The sequence below is a fragment of the Amphimedon queenslandica genome, unplaced genomic scaffold (assembly GCF_000090795.2).
Source record: "Amphimedon queenslandica unplaced genomic scaffold, v1.1 AMPQUscaffold_13516, whole genome shotgun sequence".
In the NCBI taxonomy this organism is placed as follows: Eukaryota; Metazoa; Porifera; class Demospongiae; order Haplosclerida; family Niphatidae; genus Amphimedon; species Amphimedon queenslandica.
In genome coordinates, this window is record NW_003546248.1 from 728,190 (window position 1) to 744,989 (window position 16,800).

The following is a 16,800-nucleotide window of genomic DNA, read 5'->3' on the forward strand; positions in this document are numbered from 1 at the left end:
CGCCCACCCAAACCAACCTCGAGCCCCGCCTAGTTCCATCCTTTTTTTGTTGTTTGTACTTTTCCAAATGAAATGGGCCAATGCTTTGGACTAGGAGGAAGCAACAGAGGAGGGGGAGGCCAGGGAAGCAAGTCCTTTGACTACACACCTAGAAAATCATGGTAATAATCCACTCTCTCTACATTAAAATGATACTCTTAATTAGGAAATACAGAGATGATCACGTGATGAATCAGTTCAAGGCTCTGTCGATGGAGAGTGAGGATGATGATCCTTTCCCTTCAAGAGCCGATGCCGTTTCCTCTGAAAGCGAAGAGGAAGTTTACACGAAACAGCCGAGAGGAACGAAAAAGTGAATTAGAGGGAGGAAAGGGTTAAAATTAAAAGTTATAATTTTGGAATGCAAGCAATAGACGGATGTCCATTTAAGAACAACACTATGCATATTAATTACTAACATAATCATTAAAATATGCTAGTTATGTAAAAAAAAAAGTGAATATCTTCGTCTCTGCATTATAACTATGTTGGAGGGAAATGAAAACCATAGATGCACAATGTATGTACATAGACATCTAATTATACTATTATTATTATTATTATTATTATTATTATTATTATTATTATTACAAGAAAGATACAAAACAGACAAAAGGAGGACAAAAAGGGATTACCCTGTACATAGAAAGAAACAAAAAACAGAAAGAGAAACTACATGTACAACAAAAACAAAGTTAAATGAAGCCATCTACCACTGATGGGGGGTGGTAGATCGACATAACCACATCTGTGTATTATTATTATTATTGTTATTATTATATTTAGAACTAATCAGCTAGCATTTTCAGAGGAAGATGAAGATGATGATGATGATGATGATGATGATCGACATCCTTCACAAAAGTCAATATTAGTAAACAGAGGGTTTCAGGTAAGTCATATCAATGCTTACAGACTGTTATCTTAATTTTAAAATAGTTACTGCAAGCTGATTCTCCCTCTCTTTCGCCTCATTCCCCATCAAACTCTGACACAACAAAGTTAATTACGACCAACTTCGATGAAGTGACCTGAACAAGAGAAAGAGAGAGGAAGAATTGACTTTTGATATAAATTATGTTGATGTTTTTTGTAACTTTTAAAGTGATGTAATTGAATTGTGGCCACTTTGCCAATCATGTGGTTAAAGCATGTGCCAGAAAGCATATACTTTATGTCTCTGTTAATTGGTATAATTCTTGTCAAGAGGACAGAGATTAAGAGATGCTAGTACCTACTCTTGCTGTTATGAATGTCACTATATTTCTATTATGATAGACTTTTCTTAACACGCAATTTCACTGCAACTGCACAAATTGCAACGTTGCAGAAATCAGATCATTGAATACTGTACATACAGTGACATATCTTAATTCTTCAACCATATTGCATGAAACAATGAAATATGGTAAAGGAAATTGATGCTTGTACTACAAAAAGAGAAGAGAGACTAATTAAGTGTTTTAATTGTTTATCGAGACACTAGAAAGTGTACAAACTCCTTGTTTGATTATGAACTGGTGTTTAACTTCATGTATGTACAAGAAGTGTGTGTGTGAATCCTCACCATGTACAGTGAGTTGTGTCTCTTTTGTTAGCAAACACTCCATACGCCTTGTGACTGTCTAATTCAGATAACATATAAGTTCCCCTGTTGTCGGGTGTGGGCAGTGACAAACTGCTACTCATGCATTTATAAGGGCAAACAAAGCATTCTTAGCTATTATTATCCCCCTGCATATAGAATTCTCAGTATTGCTAGGAGCAATATGAATCTTTCTTATAGCAGAAGTTGCTCTAATTTGATGGCCATTCAGCCTTCATACCACGAGTATGATTATCCTCCTTGTGATGTATACCCATTCAGCATGACTTCAGAGCAAGCTATAGCTGAGAACCTCTACGATGTACCAAGACCAGTCAACACTAAGAGGAATGAAGATACAGGACAGAGATCATTCATCAGGAGAAGCATTAGTTTGAATAATGGTCAAATGTGGAGACTCCAGCTACCTGACTCTGTTGACAGTGGCTCTGATGGTGTTTCTAGTCCAACTGGTTTACTTGATGTAACAAGACAGACAATATCTGCTCCAGCAAGTCCACTGACAGGCCAACTCCAGCGTGTAGAGCTACCAGGGGAAATGTTTGGACAACTGAGTCCAAGAGATAGATCTATTTACTATTCACTGGGATCTTCATCATCAAAACTGGGAAAGGTATGCTATCATGCATGTTGAATTGTATTTAAACTCTCCTTCATTTCTTTCTCTCTCTCTCTCTCTCTCTCTAGCCTTCATATGCACAGTTGGGGCTAATGAAAGATGTACAAAAGATTGGCATCATGTCAAAAACAGGCAAGCTATAAATAATGTGATAGACAATACTCTTTTTTGTGATAAACAAACAGGTCCTAATCCTTCCTTGATCAGTAAATGGAAAAGAAGGGTATTCATACTTAAAGGTGAGAGTACATTAGTCATGTTCTTGACCTTTCATCTCTATTATGCATGATTAGGCAACTTTCTATTTTACTTTGATCCAGTAGATAAGGTAAGAAGAATTTGGATAGGAAATTGGCTCAATTATTATTACAAATTGCTACGTTACATTAACTCATACATTGCATGCTTCCTCACACTTCCTGACCTCTTTTTTAATTCAAAACTTATCACATCTCTTTCTCTTTCAATTATAGCCATTACCCTCTGCTCCTGTTCTGGGTGGCGTGTACATCAAAGGTAAGTCAAATAGAGAGCTATGTAATTGCATCATTACCAAGTAACATGATACTGACAGTCTAAGTAGATTGGATTCCATTACATTACAGTAATATGTACCCTTTACCATAACTAGTCAAATGGCGTGTAGTTCAATTATCCATACTGGAAGATCATTGTTCCTTGAAAAGGCTTTTTGCAATAAATCATGTTTTCCTACAAAGCCTACAAGGAGCAGTTAACACTTTGTACTTCTATCAAATTATGCTTCTCCTGCTCAGTTGTAGCTTTCTTGTTGTGTCTTCCTCAAAGTCATAGCAATGTTATTGGCAACAAGAGGATGTCGTGAGGGGTTGTTGATGTTGTGTATACTCTGTTAATGCCATGTTGTCACACAGACTCTCACAAGCATTGACATGGTGTAGATGACACAGTGCTGACGTATCATCAGAACACATGTCAGGCAAATGAAAAACAGCAAATAATCATTAGCATAATCATGTTAGCATATTTTGTAACCCTCAAGATTTAAACACGCCCGCATATCTTAATGCCAACACTTGTATATATTGTATATACCAATACATGAACAGACCCACACATTTATTAGTGTAGGATTGCATGGTAGATAGCACCACACATGAACTACACTCTTGGGAAGGATACATACAGTTATGAGGCTGTATTAAATTACAGTTGCATATATTGAGTGACTATAAGTCAGTTAGTGAATAATCATTTTACATTGATTGAACTTTAATACGTGTTATTAGTCACTGAGGATGTCTCTTAATGGAATTATGACTCAATATTGTGATCATCTTTCTCACATGACTAATCTCAGACGATTAACATTATATCATTTTTATTCATTACAGATTCAATCATTGAGAGAATATCACTCCCGTTTGCAAAGAGGGTATTAAAAATATCGCCTCCGATCGCAAGAAGAAAAGGATGGAACAAGGAAAGCAGCAGCGGGATGTTCTACATAAAGTTTGCTAGTGACAACGGAAGAAATGAAGTAAGAAATAGCACTAGAACTAACCGCTCTTTCAACCCACTTCACTGGTGCCTACACTCAGCAACAGAATCACATTAATGCTACCCACATAGCTGTATAATTACTACACTACAAGCGATAGCCCCAAAGCTCAATGTATACATTCAGCCTTAAAAGGAGCCAATTGCCAATTCCTTGACCACAGATATATTAAATAAGCAAACAAGGAGAGGGGACTAAGGGCAGTTTTGGCTTATTACAAATTTTAGTAAGAATATCAAAAGGATTCCCCCCCCAGTACAAGTGAAGTGAGAATGTTTATACACAAGTACATAAGTGTTAATGCTAGCAGGACTATTTAAAGTAAAGTACAATGTAGAGCCAATAATAAAATTAGTCATACTCACAGGGGCGGCATGTAATGTTTCTTTTCTATAGTGGTATGGAGAATTAATGGCTGTGTCACTGGGTCATAGAGAAGAGGATGAAGCAGAGAAATTTAGATGAAGCAACTTTCCACATCTCAAAAACTTCAAGAAATTGTTACATATTAATAATCATCACTTTTTATGGCTCCTGAACAATATAAACTGCATTTAATATACTATGTACAAATATCCATAAAATATAATTTTTAACACTCGTGTCTGTGGTCCTTTTGTAATTTCCCTTTTCTTTTTTTCCGTTTTTGCTTGTTTAAGTTCTTTATCTATGTTCAAAATGACACACACCTGACAACAGTGACATGCTTTGTCTTACCTTTCCTGGCGTTTTCTGACCAACTCCTTTCACACTTAGCTCTCCATGCCCACCATTAACAGGCAGACTGGTACAAGTCGCATCACTATGCCTTTCAGCATCAGTGAATGTTAATGGATTAATAGAGGGTTTGAGTGGGTTATTATTTGCATCAGTTGTAAGGAATCGTTTCCTTTTTGCCGTTCGTTCCTCATAATTTGATTTACGTTTTTTTGATTTAAGCATTATGCTGCCTTTACTCTCCTCTTCTTCAATTTCGGAAGACATTTCAGCTACTTCGTTACTGGGTCGCAAAGAGTCTTCACGCTCTGCTTTCCTCCTCCTGGCATTCAAAAGCTTTTTTTTCACTTTAACAGCAAGCGATTCTCTTCTTTGAAATGCTTTTGCTCCAGGAAGTGATCCAGCACCAATTCCTTGTTTACCTTCCCAGAAAACAACCTTAGGAGAGACAGGAAGATCTAATGACTCCTTTCCGCCATGTAGCCACTTCCTTACTAACGTATTGACTTCTCTGGATGCTTCAATACCTATTATGAGTAAAAAAAATAAGGCACCTTCCATTGATGCCTCACTTGTCATTGTCAACCATCTTGAATTTAAATTTAATTTAATAATAGTTTAATAAGTTATAAAAGGTTATTATTTGTTCAAAAGAACATCTTTTACATCAGAGGTGCAACAGTAGCTTAGATATACAGCTTCAATCTCTCTGTATTACATGAATTTAATCACAAAACTGCTGTATAAGGATATTCACTACCAAACAACACACCCTTTACTGACCTTAGCAGGCTGCTTGCAAATCTAACATGTATGTTCAATTGATTTCGTGTTATCTCTTGGTTTTCTTAACACCAAGTAACTCTGAAGACAGGGCTACAGTCACAATCAGTCTTGATGCTCCTTACCGCATTGTTGCTGATGATTTCCTCTCAGTCACAATAGACGCAGGCTCTATATCAAGGAATTGGAGTGACATTGATTTTACTGCTACTAAAATCATCAACATGGCCAAGGCTTTGGTACCTGTCACTTTGAGAGTTGGAGGGACTTCCCAAGACTTCTTGATATTTGATCCTAACAAGCAGGAGGAGGAGGAGGAGGAGGGACAAAAGGAAGAGATAATAACAAGGAAAGGCACTTTGTCCACTTCGTTTGATTGGTTTGCAGATTCAAATTTTTATATGTCACCGTCACAATGGGATGCAGTGAATGAGTTCACTAAAGCAGTTGGCTGGAAGTTTATATTTGGTTTGAATCAGAGATTACAAGATTCCAATGGATCATGGAATTCAACAAATGCTGAACTTCTCATTGATTATACTTTAAAGAAAAACTATGCAGTGGATTGGGAATTGGGAAACGGTAAGAATTTACGTAATATAATTATAATTATTAGTTTCATAATTTGTAATAATAGAGCCAGATCTGTATTACAAACACAACACAACTATAACTCCTCAGCAAATAGTTGACAATTTCAAGAAGCTTAAGTCAATACTTGAGAAAAAGAACTATCCTGATATTTTTATGGCTGGGCCTGATGTAGCAACTTTGGCAAGAGGAAGAATATTTTCAGAGTAAGCGCATGCAATTTCTGCACTTAAAATAATAAAGTAATTTTTGCTAGTTTTATAGAAGCAGATTCAGAGAGTGACAGTAAATTTATTAATGCAGCTACGTGGCACCAGTAAGACTAAGACAGTATAAATATAAATTTAATTCGATCAATGCACAGATATTACGGTAGCAGCGAAAACATTACTCTTGATGATTTCCATTCAGTCAAAGAATTGGATAAACTCTACGATGAAATTGAAGAGTTGATGGGCATTGCCAGTAAGGCAGGATACAAAGGTGACCTTTGGTTGGGCGAAACCTCAAGCTCATACGGAGGAGGAAGAGCTCTTTATTCAGAATCCTTCATATCAGGATTTATGTCAGAACTGAAAATAAATTATCATTTTATACTCTGGTGCTCATTTTTAGGTGGCTTGACAAGTTAGGTGTGACATCGTACACGCAAAAGAAAGTTTTTCGACAGGATTTCGTGGGAGGAAATTATGCTTTACTTGACAAGAATCAAAACCCACTCCCAGTTAATTAATTAACAACATTAGCATTAATAATAAACTAATAATAAACTTATATTTTTAGGATTATTGGTTATCGCTACTGTACAAGAGGCTAGTAGGGCCTGAGGTTCTTGAAGTTAAAGGAGCCAAAGATAAAGGACGTAGTGTAAGGACTTACGCTCACTGCGCTAAACAACCGTATGTTAATTTTGAAACAGTTGTTTTAGCATGCAAAATATTTGGGGTAATATTAGAACCATTTAAAAACCATGGACTATGCTAATTTTAGAATCAGCTCAAACGTTTTACATAGCATAAGTACATAAATATAAGTCAAAAAATGTAATAAAAATATGAGGTAATATTGGAGCCATTTTTTGAAAAAAACCATGGGCTATAGCCTTGAGTATTTTTCAAAATTTTGACGTTTTCTTAAAATGGTCGTAACTTGAAAAATTGAAGTCGGAATCAACTCAAACTTTCTACACAGCATAAGGACATCAATATGTATCAAAAAATGTAATAAAAATTGGGAGTGATTTTGGAGCCATTTTTTTTAAAAACCATGGACTATAGCCTTGGGTATTTTTCAAAATTTTGACGTTTTCTTAAAATGGCCGTAACTTGAAAAATTGGAGTCGGAATCAGCTCAAACTTTCTACACAGCATAAGGACATCAATATGTATCAAAAAATGTAATAAAAATTGGGGGTGATTTCAGAGCCATTTTTTGAAAAAACCATGGACTATAGCCTTGGGTATTTTTCAAAATTTTGACGTTTCCTTAAAATGGCTGTAACTTGAAAAATTGAAGTCGGAATCACCTCAAACTTTCTACACAGCATAAGGACATCAATATGTATCAAAAAATGTAATAAAAATTGGGGGTGATTTCAGAGCCATTTTTTGAAAAAACCATGGACTATAGCCTTGGGTATTTTTCAAAATTTTGACGTTTCCTTAAAATGGCTGTAACTTGAAAAATTGAAGTCGGAATCACCTCAAACTTTCTACACAGTATAAGGACATCAATATGTATTAGAAAATGTAATAAAAATTTGGGGTGATTTCGGAGCCATTTTTTGAAAAAAACCATGGGCTATAGTCTTGGGTATTTTTCAAAATTTTGACGTTTCCTTAAAATGGCCGTAACTTGAAAAATTGAAGTCGGAATCAGCTCAAACTTTCTACACAGCATAAGGACATCAATATGTATCAAAAAATGTAATAAAAATTGGGGGTGATTTCAGAGCCATTTTTTGAAAAAACCATGGACTATAGCCTTGGGTATTTTTCAAAATTTTGACGTTTTCTTAAAATGGCCGTAACTTGAAAAATTGGAGTCGGAATCAGCTCAAACTTTCTACGCAGCATAAGGACATCAATATGTATCAAAAAATGTAATAAAAATTTGGGGTGATTTTGGAGCCATTTTTTTTTAAAACCATGGGCTATAATAGCTTTGGGTATTTTTCAAAATTTTGACGTTTTCTTAAAATGGCTGTAACTTGAAAAATTGAAGTCGGAATCACCTCAAACTTTCTACACAGCATAAGGACATCAATATGTATCAAAAAATGTAATAAAAATTTGGGGTGATTTCGGAACCATTTTTTGGAAAAAACCATGGGCTATAGTCTTTGGTATTTTTCAAAATTTTGATGTTTCCTTAAAATGGCCGTAACTTGAAAAATTGAAGTCGGAATCACCTCAAACTTTCTACACAGCATAAGGACATCAATATGTATCAGAAAATGTAATAAAAATTGGGGGTGATTTTTGAGCTATTTTGTCTTCCCTTTTTTCTTACATAAAAATGCATAATTAACCATAATTATAATACAATTTGTAGCAGTTAAATCGTGTATTCAAACTATTTCCAACTAATAATGTAAACTTAATCAGCTTGTCCGTGTGATTCAATAGATATCCTAAAGGAAGTGTAGTCCTCCTAGCTCTTAACACCAACACTGATGCTGCTCAAATCAGTCTTGAGAACAGTGAGCTCAAATCAAGTAGCAGAGACGTGTACTGGTTGACTCCATCAGAAAATAATTCAACAAGCCAGTAAGCGGCACAGATATAATAACAGTATCACTTATTTTATATTAAACAATAGAGATGTTCTATTAAATGGAGTAAAAGTTGAGCTAGTTAATGGAGACTCCATTCCTCAACTGCAGCCTAAGGCTGAGCCAAGTGGTACTAGCATGGAACTGCCTTCTTTATCTTTTGGATACATTGTCTTTACTAGTGCTAATGCTAAAGCATGCATGTGAGAAACTGCTACATAATTTATGCTGAACTATTGCTAGCTACATGTATATCAGGCTCAAAAATTGGTTGTAATATAATTTCTAATGCAGAGCTAAATTTTTTAATTACATTTTCCCGATACATGTTGCATGTATTTTGTTTTATGTGACCATGCAATGCAAGAATAATTTAGGCAGTCAGCCAGAGTTCCTTTTTCATTTATGTGAATTGGTTTGCAAGTTCTGTATGATGTACAAGTTTGAGTTAATTCCAATCAAAACTGGTGCTAAAAATTGGCAGGATATTATTTTTATCAAAAAATGGAAAAGAGAAAATTCTGAAGACAACTGCATCTACTTCAATGTAACATAATGTTCATTCTTATTGTTAAGATTGAGCTCAGAGTTTAGCCTCCATCAACTGAGTGAAGCGCTAATAAAATACAATTACTCTCATTTATAATCATTGTGTTTACTAATGCTAATATCTAAGCATCCATTATGAGCATAAGAGGCTGTGAAATGACTATATTCATATCTGCAAACACTGCAGCTATACACATCCCATAGCACAATCAATAGCCTATAATATAAAATCATATTCATCACACTAAAGTATATTACTTCAGTTCTGCATTGTAGACTATATTCTTTGCATGGTACATAAAATATCTTTCATTAATTTACAGGCAGAGATAAAATGTATTTATAGAAGTGAGATTTGTTATAAAATACAATTATTAATAGTATCACGGTCGTAGTAAAGAGTGCATGATAAATGAAAATCCATCCCACAAATTTTTCACAGAAAGAATTATACTAGAATGTATAAAATGTCACTTCTTTTTCTTTCCTTTCTTTTTCTTTTTCGCTCCTTCACCTCCTCCCCACGTATAGCCACGAAATGCTAGAAACTCAACCGGGCCATGTGAGATGTAATATGCATTTAACATTGCAGCAACACTAAAGGGATCTGGTACAGGCTGAGCTTTCTTTTCTGATGCTGATTTTGAGCCTTTTCCCTTTCCTTTTCCCTTCTTTCCTGTTTTGCTTCCTTTTTTCTTCCCTCCTCCTCCTTTTGATTTAGCTTTTCCTTTCCCACCACCGGACTTGCCTTTCTTTTTTCCAGGCTATTTGATAAAATGAACATTATTAAATTACAACAATAGAAAGCTCCATAATTACCATATCTATTGCAAACAGGAAGAGTACCTGCAAAGAAGTCACTCATGTCCTTCTCTGGACAGACATTTGACCCGCGAGGCGCCACCTCCGGTTGTATATGCGTTGCCATGGCAAAGAGCAATGACACACCCATAATGAAAAAATTAACTTCCACTTTAAAATTTTTTCTAACAAAATTTAATTGACCATAGATGAATAAAATAATTTTGAGTATTATGAGTGAACATCTTTATGCTTTCTTGTCCTTTTTTATGCCTAGTATGTAGCGCTTTATAAAGTAACGACCAAAAAGAGCAGCATAAGACAGTAAAGCAATAACACCAGCCCAAGCCGCAATTTCATCAACTGGACAAGAAGAGCGATAGAGAAATGCAGTAAAGTTGACAGTAGACCCAATAAACATCTGCAGTATTTGAAGTACAGTGATGAATGCTGGGATCACAACTGGGAATCGGATACCAGCAGACGTAGCAGCATAGTACGAATACATTATGGAATGCATGCTGAAATTGATTGAGCTGGACCAATGACAAATGCCAGTCGCAGCCTTTGAGAAAGTAAACCACGACAGACCGACCATACTCAAATGATGATACCAGTGTAAAAGGATGAGAGGTCTCTTCCGAAATATGACAAAGAATGTGTTCCCTAACTCGAAAATTTTTGATAGCACGAAAAGCAACACCCAGAAGCAGACTGGAGAATCAGGTTGCTTGAAACTGTCAGACGTGCAGGTTGTATAAATGAATCCTTTCTCTTTGGTTGAATATACAATAGCAGGTACACACACGGAGGCTCCTATGATAGAGAATGCTGCTAAGAGAGAGTTCCATAGGGTGAGGGGTAACTTCAAATTAAAAGGTTTCCTGTTCTTCATCCATTGCTGTCCAAAGTACATAAAAACGAGATAAAGTAAACTCGAGGCTAGAGGAATGTACCAATTGTTGTGTAGCCAGGTAATGGAGTCCGAGCAAGAGAAAGCGGTAGGTTTTAACATTTCCATTTTTATGAGGGTGTGACTTATAATTTTTATTAATAATTATTTTCATACATCTATACAATTTTTTACACAAAAATGCCTGTAGATCTACTATTAAATTATGGGCACGTTCATGTAGATTACAATACCCAGTTTGATTTCACTCTTTCTTCTTTTTCTTCAATACATAGCGCTGCACAAAATAATTGCCAAAAAGAACAGCATAAGAGAGCACAATGATTACACCAGCCCAAACAACAGCTTCATCAACTGGACAAGTTGAGCGATAAACGAATGCAATAACGTTAATTGTAGCTCCAAAAAACATTTGCAATATCTGAAGCATAGTGATCAGTGGTGGTATTAGAGCTGGAAACCTGAAGCCAGCAGAAGTGGCAGCATAATACGAATACATGATAGAATGTATGGTGTAATTGATTGCAGAAGCCCAGTGAGAGATCCCAGTAGCAGCATTTGAAAAAGTAAACCACATAAGGTAGACAACACTTACATGGTGATACCAATGTAAAACCACTAGTGGTTTCTTACGAAGTATGATGAAAAAGGTGTCTCCTAACTCGATTACTTTTGACACTGTGAAAAGGAAGGTCCAGAAACATACTGAAGACTCAGAGCCATAATAGCCATCAGATATACATGATGTATAGATAAATCCTTTCTCTATGGTAGAGTTAATAACAGCAGGTAGACACACACTGGCTCCTAATATAGAGAAGACAGCTGTAGCCAAGTTCCATAGCATTAGAGAGCGTTTCAGGTTAAAAGCTTCTCTGCTCTTCATCCATTGCCTACCAAAGTAAACCAGAAACAGGTAAAGGAGACTTGAGATTATAGGAATGGACCAATTGCCGTTTGTCCAATGAATAGAGTCCGAGCAAGAGAAAGAAGAAGGCTTCAGTTGGACCACCATTATTATTGCACTTGAATAATGTGCCTTTCAGTTGCACCCTATGATGTAATCATTCATACTCTGATATGATCATAATTTTAACCAAAAATCCATGCACTAAAGTATTATTTTTTATAGATAATGGATGAAATAGCAGCTAAGCAAATAATTATAATATAAGAAATCTATTATTTTGGGTAGACTTTATTATGGGCACTTGGTATCACAAAGAGGAAGACTACAATAATATCCAGTTTTTAGTTTCACTCTTCTTTCTTCTTTTTCTTCAATACATAGCGCTGCATGAAATAATTGCCAAAAAGACCAGCATAAGTCAGTAAAATGATTACACTAGCCCAAACAACAGCTTCATCAACTGGACAAGTTGAGCGATAAACGAATGCAGTCATATTAATTGTAGCTCCAAAAAACATTTGGAATATCTGAAGCATAGTGATCAGTGGTGGTATTAGAGCTGGAAACCTGACGCCAGCAGAAGTGGCAGCATAATACGAATACATGATAGAATGTATGGTGTAATTTACTGCAGAACCCCAGTGAGAGATCCCAGTTGCAGCCTTTGAAAAAATCAACCACATAACGTTGATGATAGTTACATGGTGATACCAGTGTAGAAACATTAGTGGTTTCTTACGAAGTATGATGAAAAAGGTGTCTCCTAACTCAATTACTTTTGACACTGTAAAAAGGAAGGCCCAGAAACATACTGAAGACTCAGAGCCATAATAGCCATCAGATATACATGTTGTATAGATAAATCCTTTCTCTATGGTAGAGTTAATAACAGCAGGTAGACACACACTGGCTCCTAATATAGAGAAGACAGCTGTAGCCAAGTTCCATAGCATTAGAGGGCGTTTCAGGTTAAAAGCTTCTCTGCTCTTCATCCATTGCTTACCAAAGTAAACCAGAAACAGGTAAAGGAGACTTGAGATTATAGGAATGGACCAATTGCTGTCTGTCCAATGAATAGAGTCCGAGCAAGAGAAAGAAGAAGGCTTCAGTTGGACCACCATAGTCCTTGCCTCTCGGACTACCGCGCTGTTGGACCTCTGACCCCAGGCTGCATGCTTGGCATGGGATATGCATTATGCATGCAGCCTATCTAAATGGCGTGATCATTTTCTACTCTATATAGTCTAGATCTCATCAATCCATGCATGATTAGGTAATGGATGAAATAGCAGCTATAAGCAAAATAATTATAATAGAAATACTAAATCAAATGTTTAAAGCAGCACGGACAAATTTCATAAAGTCCATTCACTCTTCTTTCTTCTTTTTCTTGAATACATAGCGTTGCATGAAATAATTTCCAAAAAGAGCAGCATAAGAAAGCACAATAATCACAGCAGCCCAAACAACAGCTACATCAACCGGGCAGGTTGAACGATAAATAAATGCAGTAATATTAACCGTAGCTACTAGAAACATTTGCAATATCTGAAGCAACGTAATAAGAGGAGGTATCATGGGAGGGAATCGAATACCAGCAGAAGTGGCAGCATAATACGAATACATGATGGAATGCACACTATAATTAATGGAACTGGAGGTATGAACGATCCCTGTGGCATCCTTTGAGACAATGAACCAGGTGAGACTAAGAACAGACAAGTGATGATACCAATGGAGGAACATCAGTGGCTTCTTGCGTAAGATGACAAATAACGTGTCGCCAAGTTCGACTACTTTTGATAGCATAAAGAGAAAGACCCAGAAACACACTGAAGACTCAGAACTGTGATAAGCATCAGATACACATGAGGTATAAACAAATCCTTTCTCTCTCATTGAGCTAATAACTGGAGGGACAAGGACAATAGCTCCAAATATAGAAAAGACTGCTAAAGCCAAGTTCCACAGCATAAGAGTTTGCTTTAGATGAAAAGGTTCTCTGTCCTTCATCCATTGCTTACCAAAGTAAATCACAATGAGGTATAGGATACTTGAGATTATAGGAATAGACCAATTGTTATTTGTCCAATAAGTGGAATCAGAGCAAGAGAAAGTTGAAGGCTTCAGATACATAGCTACCACAAAGTCACAATTGCCACATGGACACAGCTAAGCTACACTGAGCTAGGTGTGGCAACACAGTGGCAAGATCTAGAACCAATGACTATTGATAATAACTACCAGTCCATGAATATCTTTTATTTTATTATAATGAATATCTTTTATCTATACAAACTCAGAGGTGTTATTTTATTTTTAGTAATAAGAAAGAAAAGGTGCACTCTATGCATGTAAAAATCAACTGTTTTATGTAAATAGTTCATTGTTCAGTAGTGGCACTAACCAGAGCGTCCTCTTTCTCTGAACTGTCACCGTTCAAACCAAGATCCTTCTCTTGACCTTCACCAGACAAAATACCAAGGTCTTTTTCTTGACCTCCTCCGGTCAATAAGCTATCTGGTTTATGCGTGTACCCACTGATATACTGAGATGCCAAATCAATATTGACATCGTGGTTCGAAAGACCAGTAGCACGTGACAAATACTCATTAGTATCAGCTAATGCTTGTCTCCCGGGGGAACTAGCTGGGTCAGGCCCTTCTACCCCCCTCTCTCTTTCTTCATAAGGACCAGTTGTAATCCCGGATACTATAGACTCAGGTAATTCACTAACAGAAGCACTATAGACAACTTGTACACTAGGAGCTGTGCTTGTATTATTGTGGACTGCAGAAGAGGATGAGGAGGCAGTACTGGCATCATTAGTAACAGGGTTACTCCCATAATACTGCTGCTGTGTATCACCTTAAATAAGTAATGAAGAATTAGAATAAATATAAAAAATAAGAATAATTAATATTGTTAATATCTTACCAACTGCTGAATGTCCACTGGGGTAGGCAGTGAGTAGAACAGTAGTGGTCGAGCCTACCGGCTGACCTAATGCTTTTGAGTCTCTCTCAGTCACAGTAACTGTCTGTGTAGCATATTGTACCTGTCCAGTCTCATCAGCAACCTGGCATAAAAAAGAGAGACGAGTTACACGTTACATTTACAAAGATTTTTTGAAATGCAAAATGTTAAGGGGTGAAATGCAAAATGTTAAGGGGCTCTGCCCCTAGCCACGGTACAGGTTACAAGAGCCAGCAAAGCAGTACTGTACACGTCTAAATATAGTAGATCTTGATGCAGTTGTCTTGCTTAAAAATATAAATTCTCTTCATCACATACTGCAACAATCAAGGTTATTTTGCTTTAAAGATAGTTAGAAGCAAGAGACAGTCACCGCAGTCATAGCTTATGTTAGTAGGTCTTCAGGCTTCACAAGCTAGTTCAGGCTGCCATCCTACATCAGAATCTTTTACATCAATGAAGAAGATTTTCGTCAACTTTCCTTGTTGCTAGAGAAGCAGCTTAGTCTTATCTTTCCAACCGTTTGCTGCAAATGAGCTTAGACTTGCTGATAAGCCATTATTTTATATCATTATGACCACACTCGCAAACTGTACAGATAACAGATATCTAGATAGTCACCTGTTGTAGTCTAGCTGCAGTTTCTGCTAGAGATGCATCAGCTAGCGTAGGCATACCAGAAGTGTCACAGTTACCAACTCCAGTGTCAATGGTAAACACTTGCTGATCTGCTGAACTTAACCCTTGATCCTAAAATGACATTAAAATACAGTCATAATTGTTAACTAATTTCATACAGATCACATAAAGCATAATGACTAAGGCTTTAGAAGAATTTTGTCAATCAACTTAAAATATCTTGCACAATTGAGAATATTACTATGATATTTTAGTACAATAAATGTGACGCTGTGAGTGTATAACCTACTGTACCTGTGTTCCTGTTAGCTCATTAACCCCATTACTTGAGCTCATGACATTTGAGAAATCAATACTCTGATCTTGCTCTATTTGCAGCTGCAACTGTCTTGCTGCTTCACTCCTCTCATCCCCACCATCTCCTCCTCCCCCACCCTCCCTCTCTCCTCCCTCTTCCTCCTCTCCCTCCTTCTTCCGACTGACGGCAGCCTCAAGGAGATCAAGACGACCATGGTGAGTATAACAAGCTACGATTGTCTTCCTCAAACAGTCAGTCCAGGGCATGGCTTTCTTATCTGCTTCATTGCGTACATCACTTCTTACATTCTGCCAGGGGACATCATCAGGCCACCAAGATGGCTTCATATCTTCCTTACCCCAGCCTGGTTTCCCTCGACCCGTGGAATATTTGAGTATTGTCGGTATAAAACCTCGTAACTGAGCTTGGGTCATCTCACCAACCGGCGTGGGAATGCCCTCAAATACAAGGGGAGGGAGTTCAAACGAGGACGATTGCTTGTTTGATGATGGAGGGGTTGGGGGTATCTGCTTTTTAAGCTGCTCGTCCATTCTGTTCAATATTCTTCCCTTCTGTTCCTCTATTGCTCCATAAAGTGGCGATGTACCAAATATCTTGAAAGCTGGCTCTGGTTTTTCTTGCTTTGATGACGGGCGATAAGTGACCACACACGCCTACAAGTAATGAAATATACATTAACATTTAATGTAACATTTGTGAGTTATTTTAAGTAAAAGAATACTTCCTGAACATAAACAATTATGGCTTTCATTCTACTAACATTCAACTCCATCATTCTCGCCTACACAATTCATGTAGGAACTGACCATTACACAATACCAAGAGTAGATTATACACAATGGGATCATCAATAGTGTAGTGTTCAGAATGAATAATAGGACATCATTAAACATAGGCATTAAGAAGAGTGCTTTACTAATATGTTTAAAAAAGCTATGAACTACACATACATGTACATGTACCTGTAACCTAAATTTACTGCTTGTATAAAGTATGATCTTTTAACTAAAATTATGGCACACATA

At 36.7% G+C, this 16,800-nt stretch overlaps 6 protein-coding genes and 4 pseudogenes across 6 annotated transcripts in view; 3 read left to right on the top strand and 7 right to left on the bottom strand.

The window, feature by feature from the left end:
• The first annotated feature begins 4 nt into the window (after positions 1–4).
• Positions 5–1,205, top strand: LOC100634843 (uncharacterized). Its single transcript, XM_003382962.3, has 4 exons — positions 5–161; positions 206–352; positions 826–931; positions 979–1,205. The coding sequence occupies exons 1-4, from the start codon at positions 73–75 to the stop codon at positions 1,072–1,074; spliced, it is 438 nt and encodes a 145-aa protein (XP_003383010.1). The 5' UTR covers positions 5–72; the 3' UTR covers positions 1,075–1,205.
• Positions 1,206–1,752: 547 nt separating this feature from the next.
• On the top strand, positions 1,753–4,488 carry LOC109584629 (uncharacterized). The gene is made up of 7 exons (XM_020000444.1): positions 1,753–2,258; positions 2,333–2,396; positions 2,450–2,503; positions 2,558–2,592; positions 2,738–2,780; positions 3,638–3,783; positions 4,201–4,488. The coding sequence occupies exons 1-7, from the start codon at positions 1,809–1,811 to the stop codon at positions 4,267–4,269; spliced, it is 861 nt and encodes a 286-aa protein (XP_019856003.1). The 5' UTR covers positions 1,753–1,808; the 3' UTR covers positions 4,270–4,488.
• Positions 4,327–5,186, bottom strand: LOC100632861 (uncharacterized). Its single transcript, XM_003383029.3, has 3 exons — positions 5,094–5,186; positions 4,522–5,048; positions 4,327–4,471 (listed from the first exon to the last, which is right to left on the bottom strand). Exons 1-3 carry the CDS (start codon positions 5,098–5,100, stop codon positions 4,397–4,399), a joined length of 609 nt encoding a protein of 202 aa, XP_003383077.1. The 5' UTR covers positions 5,101–5,186; the 3' UTR covers positions 4,327–4,396.
• Positions 5,187–5,233: 47 nt separating this feature from the next.
• On the top strand, positions 5,234–9,037 carry LOC100632989 (heparanase-like). Its single transcript, XM_003383030.2, has 8 exons — positions 5,234–5,886; positions 5,942–6,101; positions 6,152–6,211; positions 6,260–6,460; positions 6,511–6,619; positions 6,679–6,794; positions 8,523–8,663; positions 8,716–9,037. The coding sequence occupies exons 1-8, from the start codon at positions 5,331–5,333 to the stop codon at positions 8,873–8,875; spliced, it is 1,503 nt and encodes a 500-aa protein (XP_003383078.1). The 5' UTR covers positions 5,234–5,330; the 3' UTR covers positions 8,876–9,037.
• Positions 9,038–9,502: 465 nt separating this feature from the next.
• LOC100634969 (small lysine-rich protein 1-like) lies at positions 9,503–10,151 on the bottom strand. Its single transcript, XM_003382963.3, has 2 exons — positions 10,037–10,151; positions 9,503–9,981 (listed from the first exon to the last, which is right to left on the bottom strand). Exons 1-2 carry the CDS (start codon positions 10,037–10,039, stop codon positions 9,688–9,690), a joined length of 297 nt encoding a protein of 98 aa, XP_003383011.1. The 5' UTR covers positions 10,040–10,151; the 3' UTR covers positions 9,503–9,687.
• Positions 10,152–10,190: 39 nt separating this feature from the next.
• LOC100633116 (elongation of very long chain fatty acids protein 6 pseudogene) lies at positions 10,191–11,053 on the bottom strand (annotated as a pseudogene).
• A 9-nt stretch (positions 11,054–11,062) lies between these two features.
• On the bottom strand, positions 11,063–11,965 carry LOC100633242 (elongation of very long chain fatty acids protein 6 pseudogene; annotated as a pseudogene).
• Positions 11,966–12,055: 90 nt separating this feature from the next.
• On the bottom strand, positions 12,056–13,025 carry LOC100633371 (elongation of very long chain fatty acids protein 6 pseudogene; annotated as a pseudogene).
• An 85-nt stretch (positions 13,026–13,110) lies between these two features.
• LOC100633497 (elongation of very long chain fatty acids protein 6 pseudogene) lies at positions 13,111–14,041 on the bottom strand (annotated as a pseudogene).
• Positions 14,042–14,100: 59 nt separating this feature from the next.
• Positions 14,101–16,800, bottom strand: part of LOC100633622 (uncharacterized) — a 4,335-nt gene continuing 1,635 nt past the window's right edge. The window contains exons 3-6 of the mRNA XM_003383035.3: positions 15,751–16,428; positions 15,439–15,567; positions 14,779–14,920; positions 14,101–14,709 (exon numbers count right to left, since the gene is read on the bottom strand). Coding sequence (XP_003383083.1) covers positions 14,225–14,709; positions 14,779–14,920; positions 15,439–15,567; positions 15,751–16,428 — 1,434 coding nt within the window. The 3' untranslated portion in view covers positions 14,101–14,224. The remainder of the gene's footprint in view (positions 14,710–14,778; positions 14,921–15,438; positions 15,568–15,750; positions 16,429–16,800) is intronic.

Bases quoted from the DNA above. Each gene is read 5' to 3' on its own strand.
- LOC109584629 (XM_020000444.1), top strand. From the start codon at position 1,809: ATGAATCTTTCTTATAGCAGAAGTTGCTCTAATTTGATGGCCATTCAG. The intron at 2,504-2,557 runs GTGAGAGTACAT...ATGCATGATTAG, and splicing joins AAGGGTATTCATACTTAAAG to GCAACTTTCTATTTTACTTT. The intron at 2,781-3,637 runs GTAAGTCAAATA...TATTCATTACAG, and splicing joins GGGTGGCGTGTACATCAAAG to ATTCAATCATTGAGAGAATA.
- LOC100632861 (XM_003383029.3), bottom strand. The intron at 4,472-4,521 runs GTAAGACAAAGC...TTTTGAACATAG, and splicing joins GTCAGAAAACGCCAGGAAAG to ATAAAGAACTTAAACAAGCA.
- LOC100634843 (XM_003382962.3), top strand. From the start codon at position 73: ATGGGCCAATGCTTTGGACTAGGAGGAAGCAACAGAGGAGGGGGAGGC. The intron at 162-205 runs GTAATAATCCAC...ACTCTTAATTAG, and splicing joins TACACACCTAGAAAATCATG to GAAATACAGAGATGATCACG. The intron at 932-978 runs GTAAGTCATATC...ATTTTAAAATAG, and splicing joins TAGTAAACAGAGGGTTTCAG to TTACTGCAAGCTGATTCTCC.
- LOC100632989 (XM_003383030.2), top strand. From the start codon at position 5,331: ATGTATGTTCAATTGATTTCGTGTTATCTCTTGGTTTTCTTAACACCA. The intron at 6,102-6,151 runs GTAAGCGCATGC...AATTTTTGCTAG, and splicing joins AGAGGAAGAATATTTTCAGA to TTTTATAGAAGCAGATTCAG. The intron at 8,664-8,715 runs GTAAGCGGCACA...ATTAAACAATAG, and splicing joins GAAAATAATTCAACAAGCCA to AGATGTTCTATTAAATGGAG.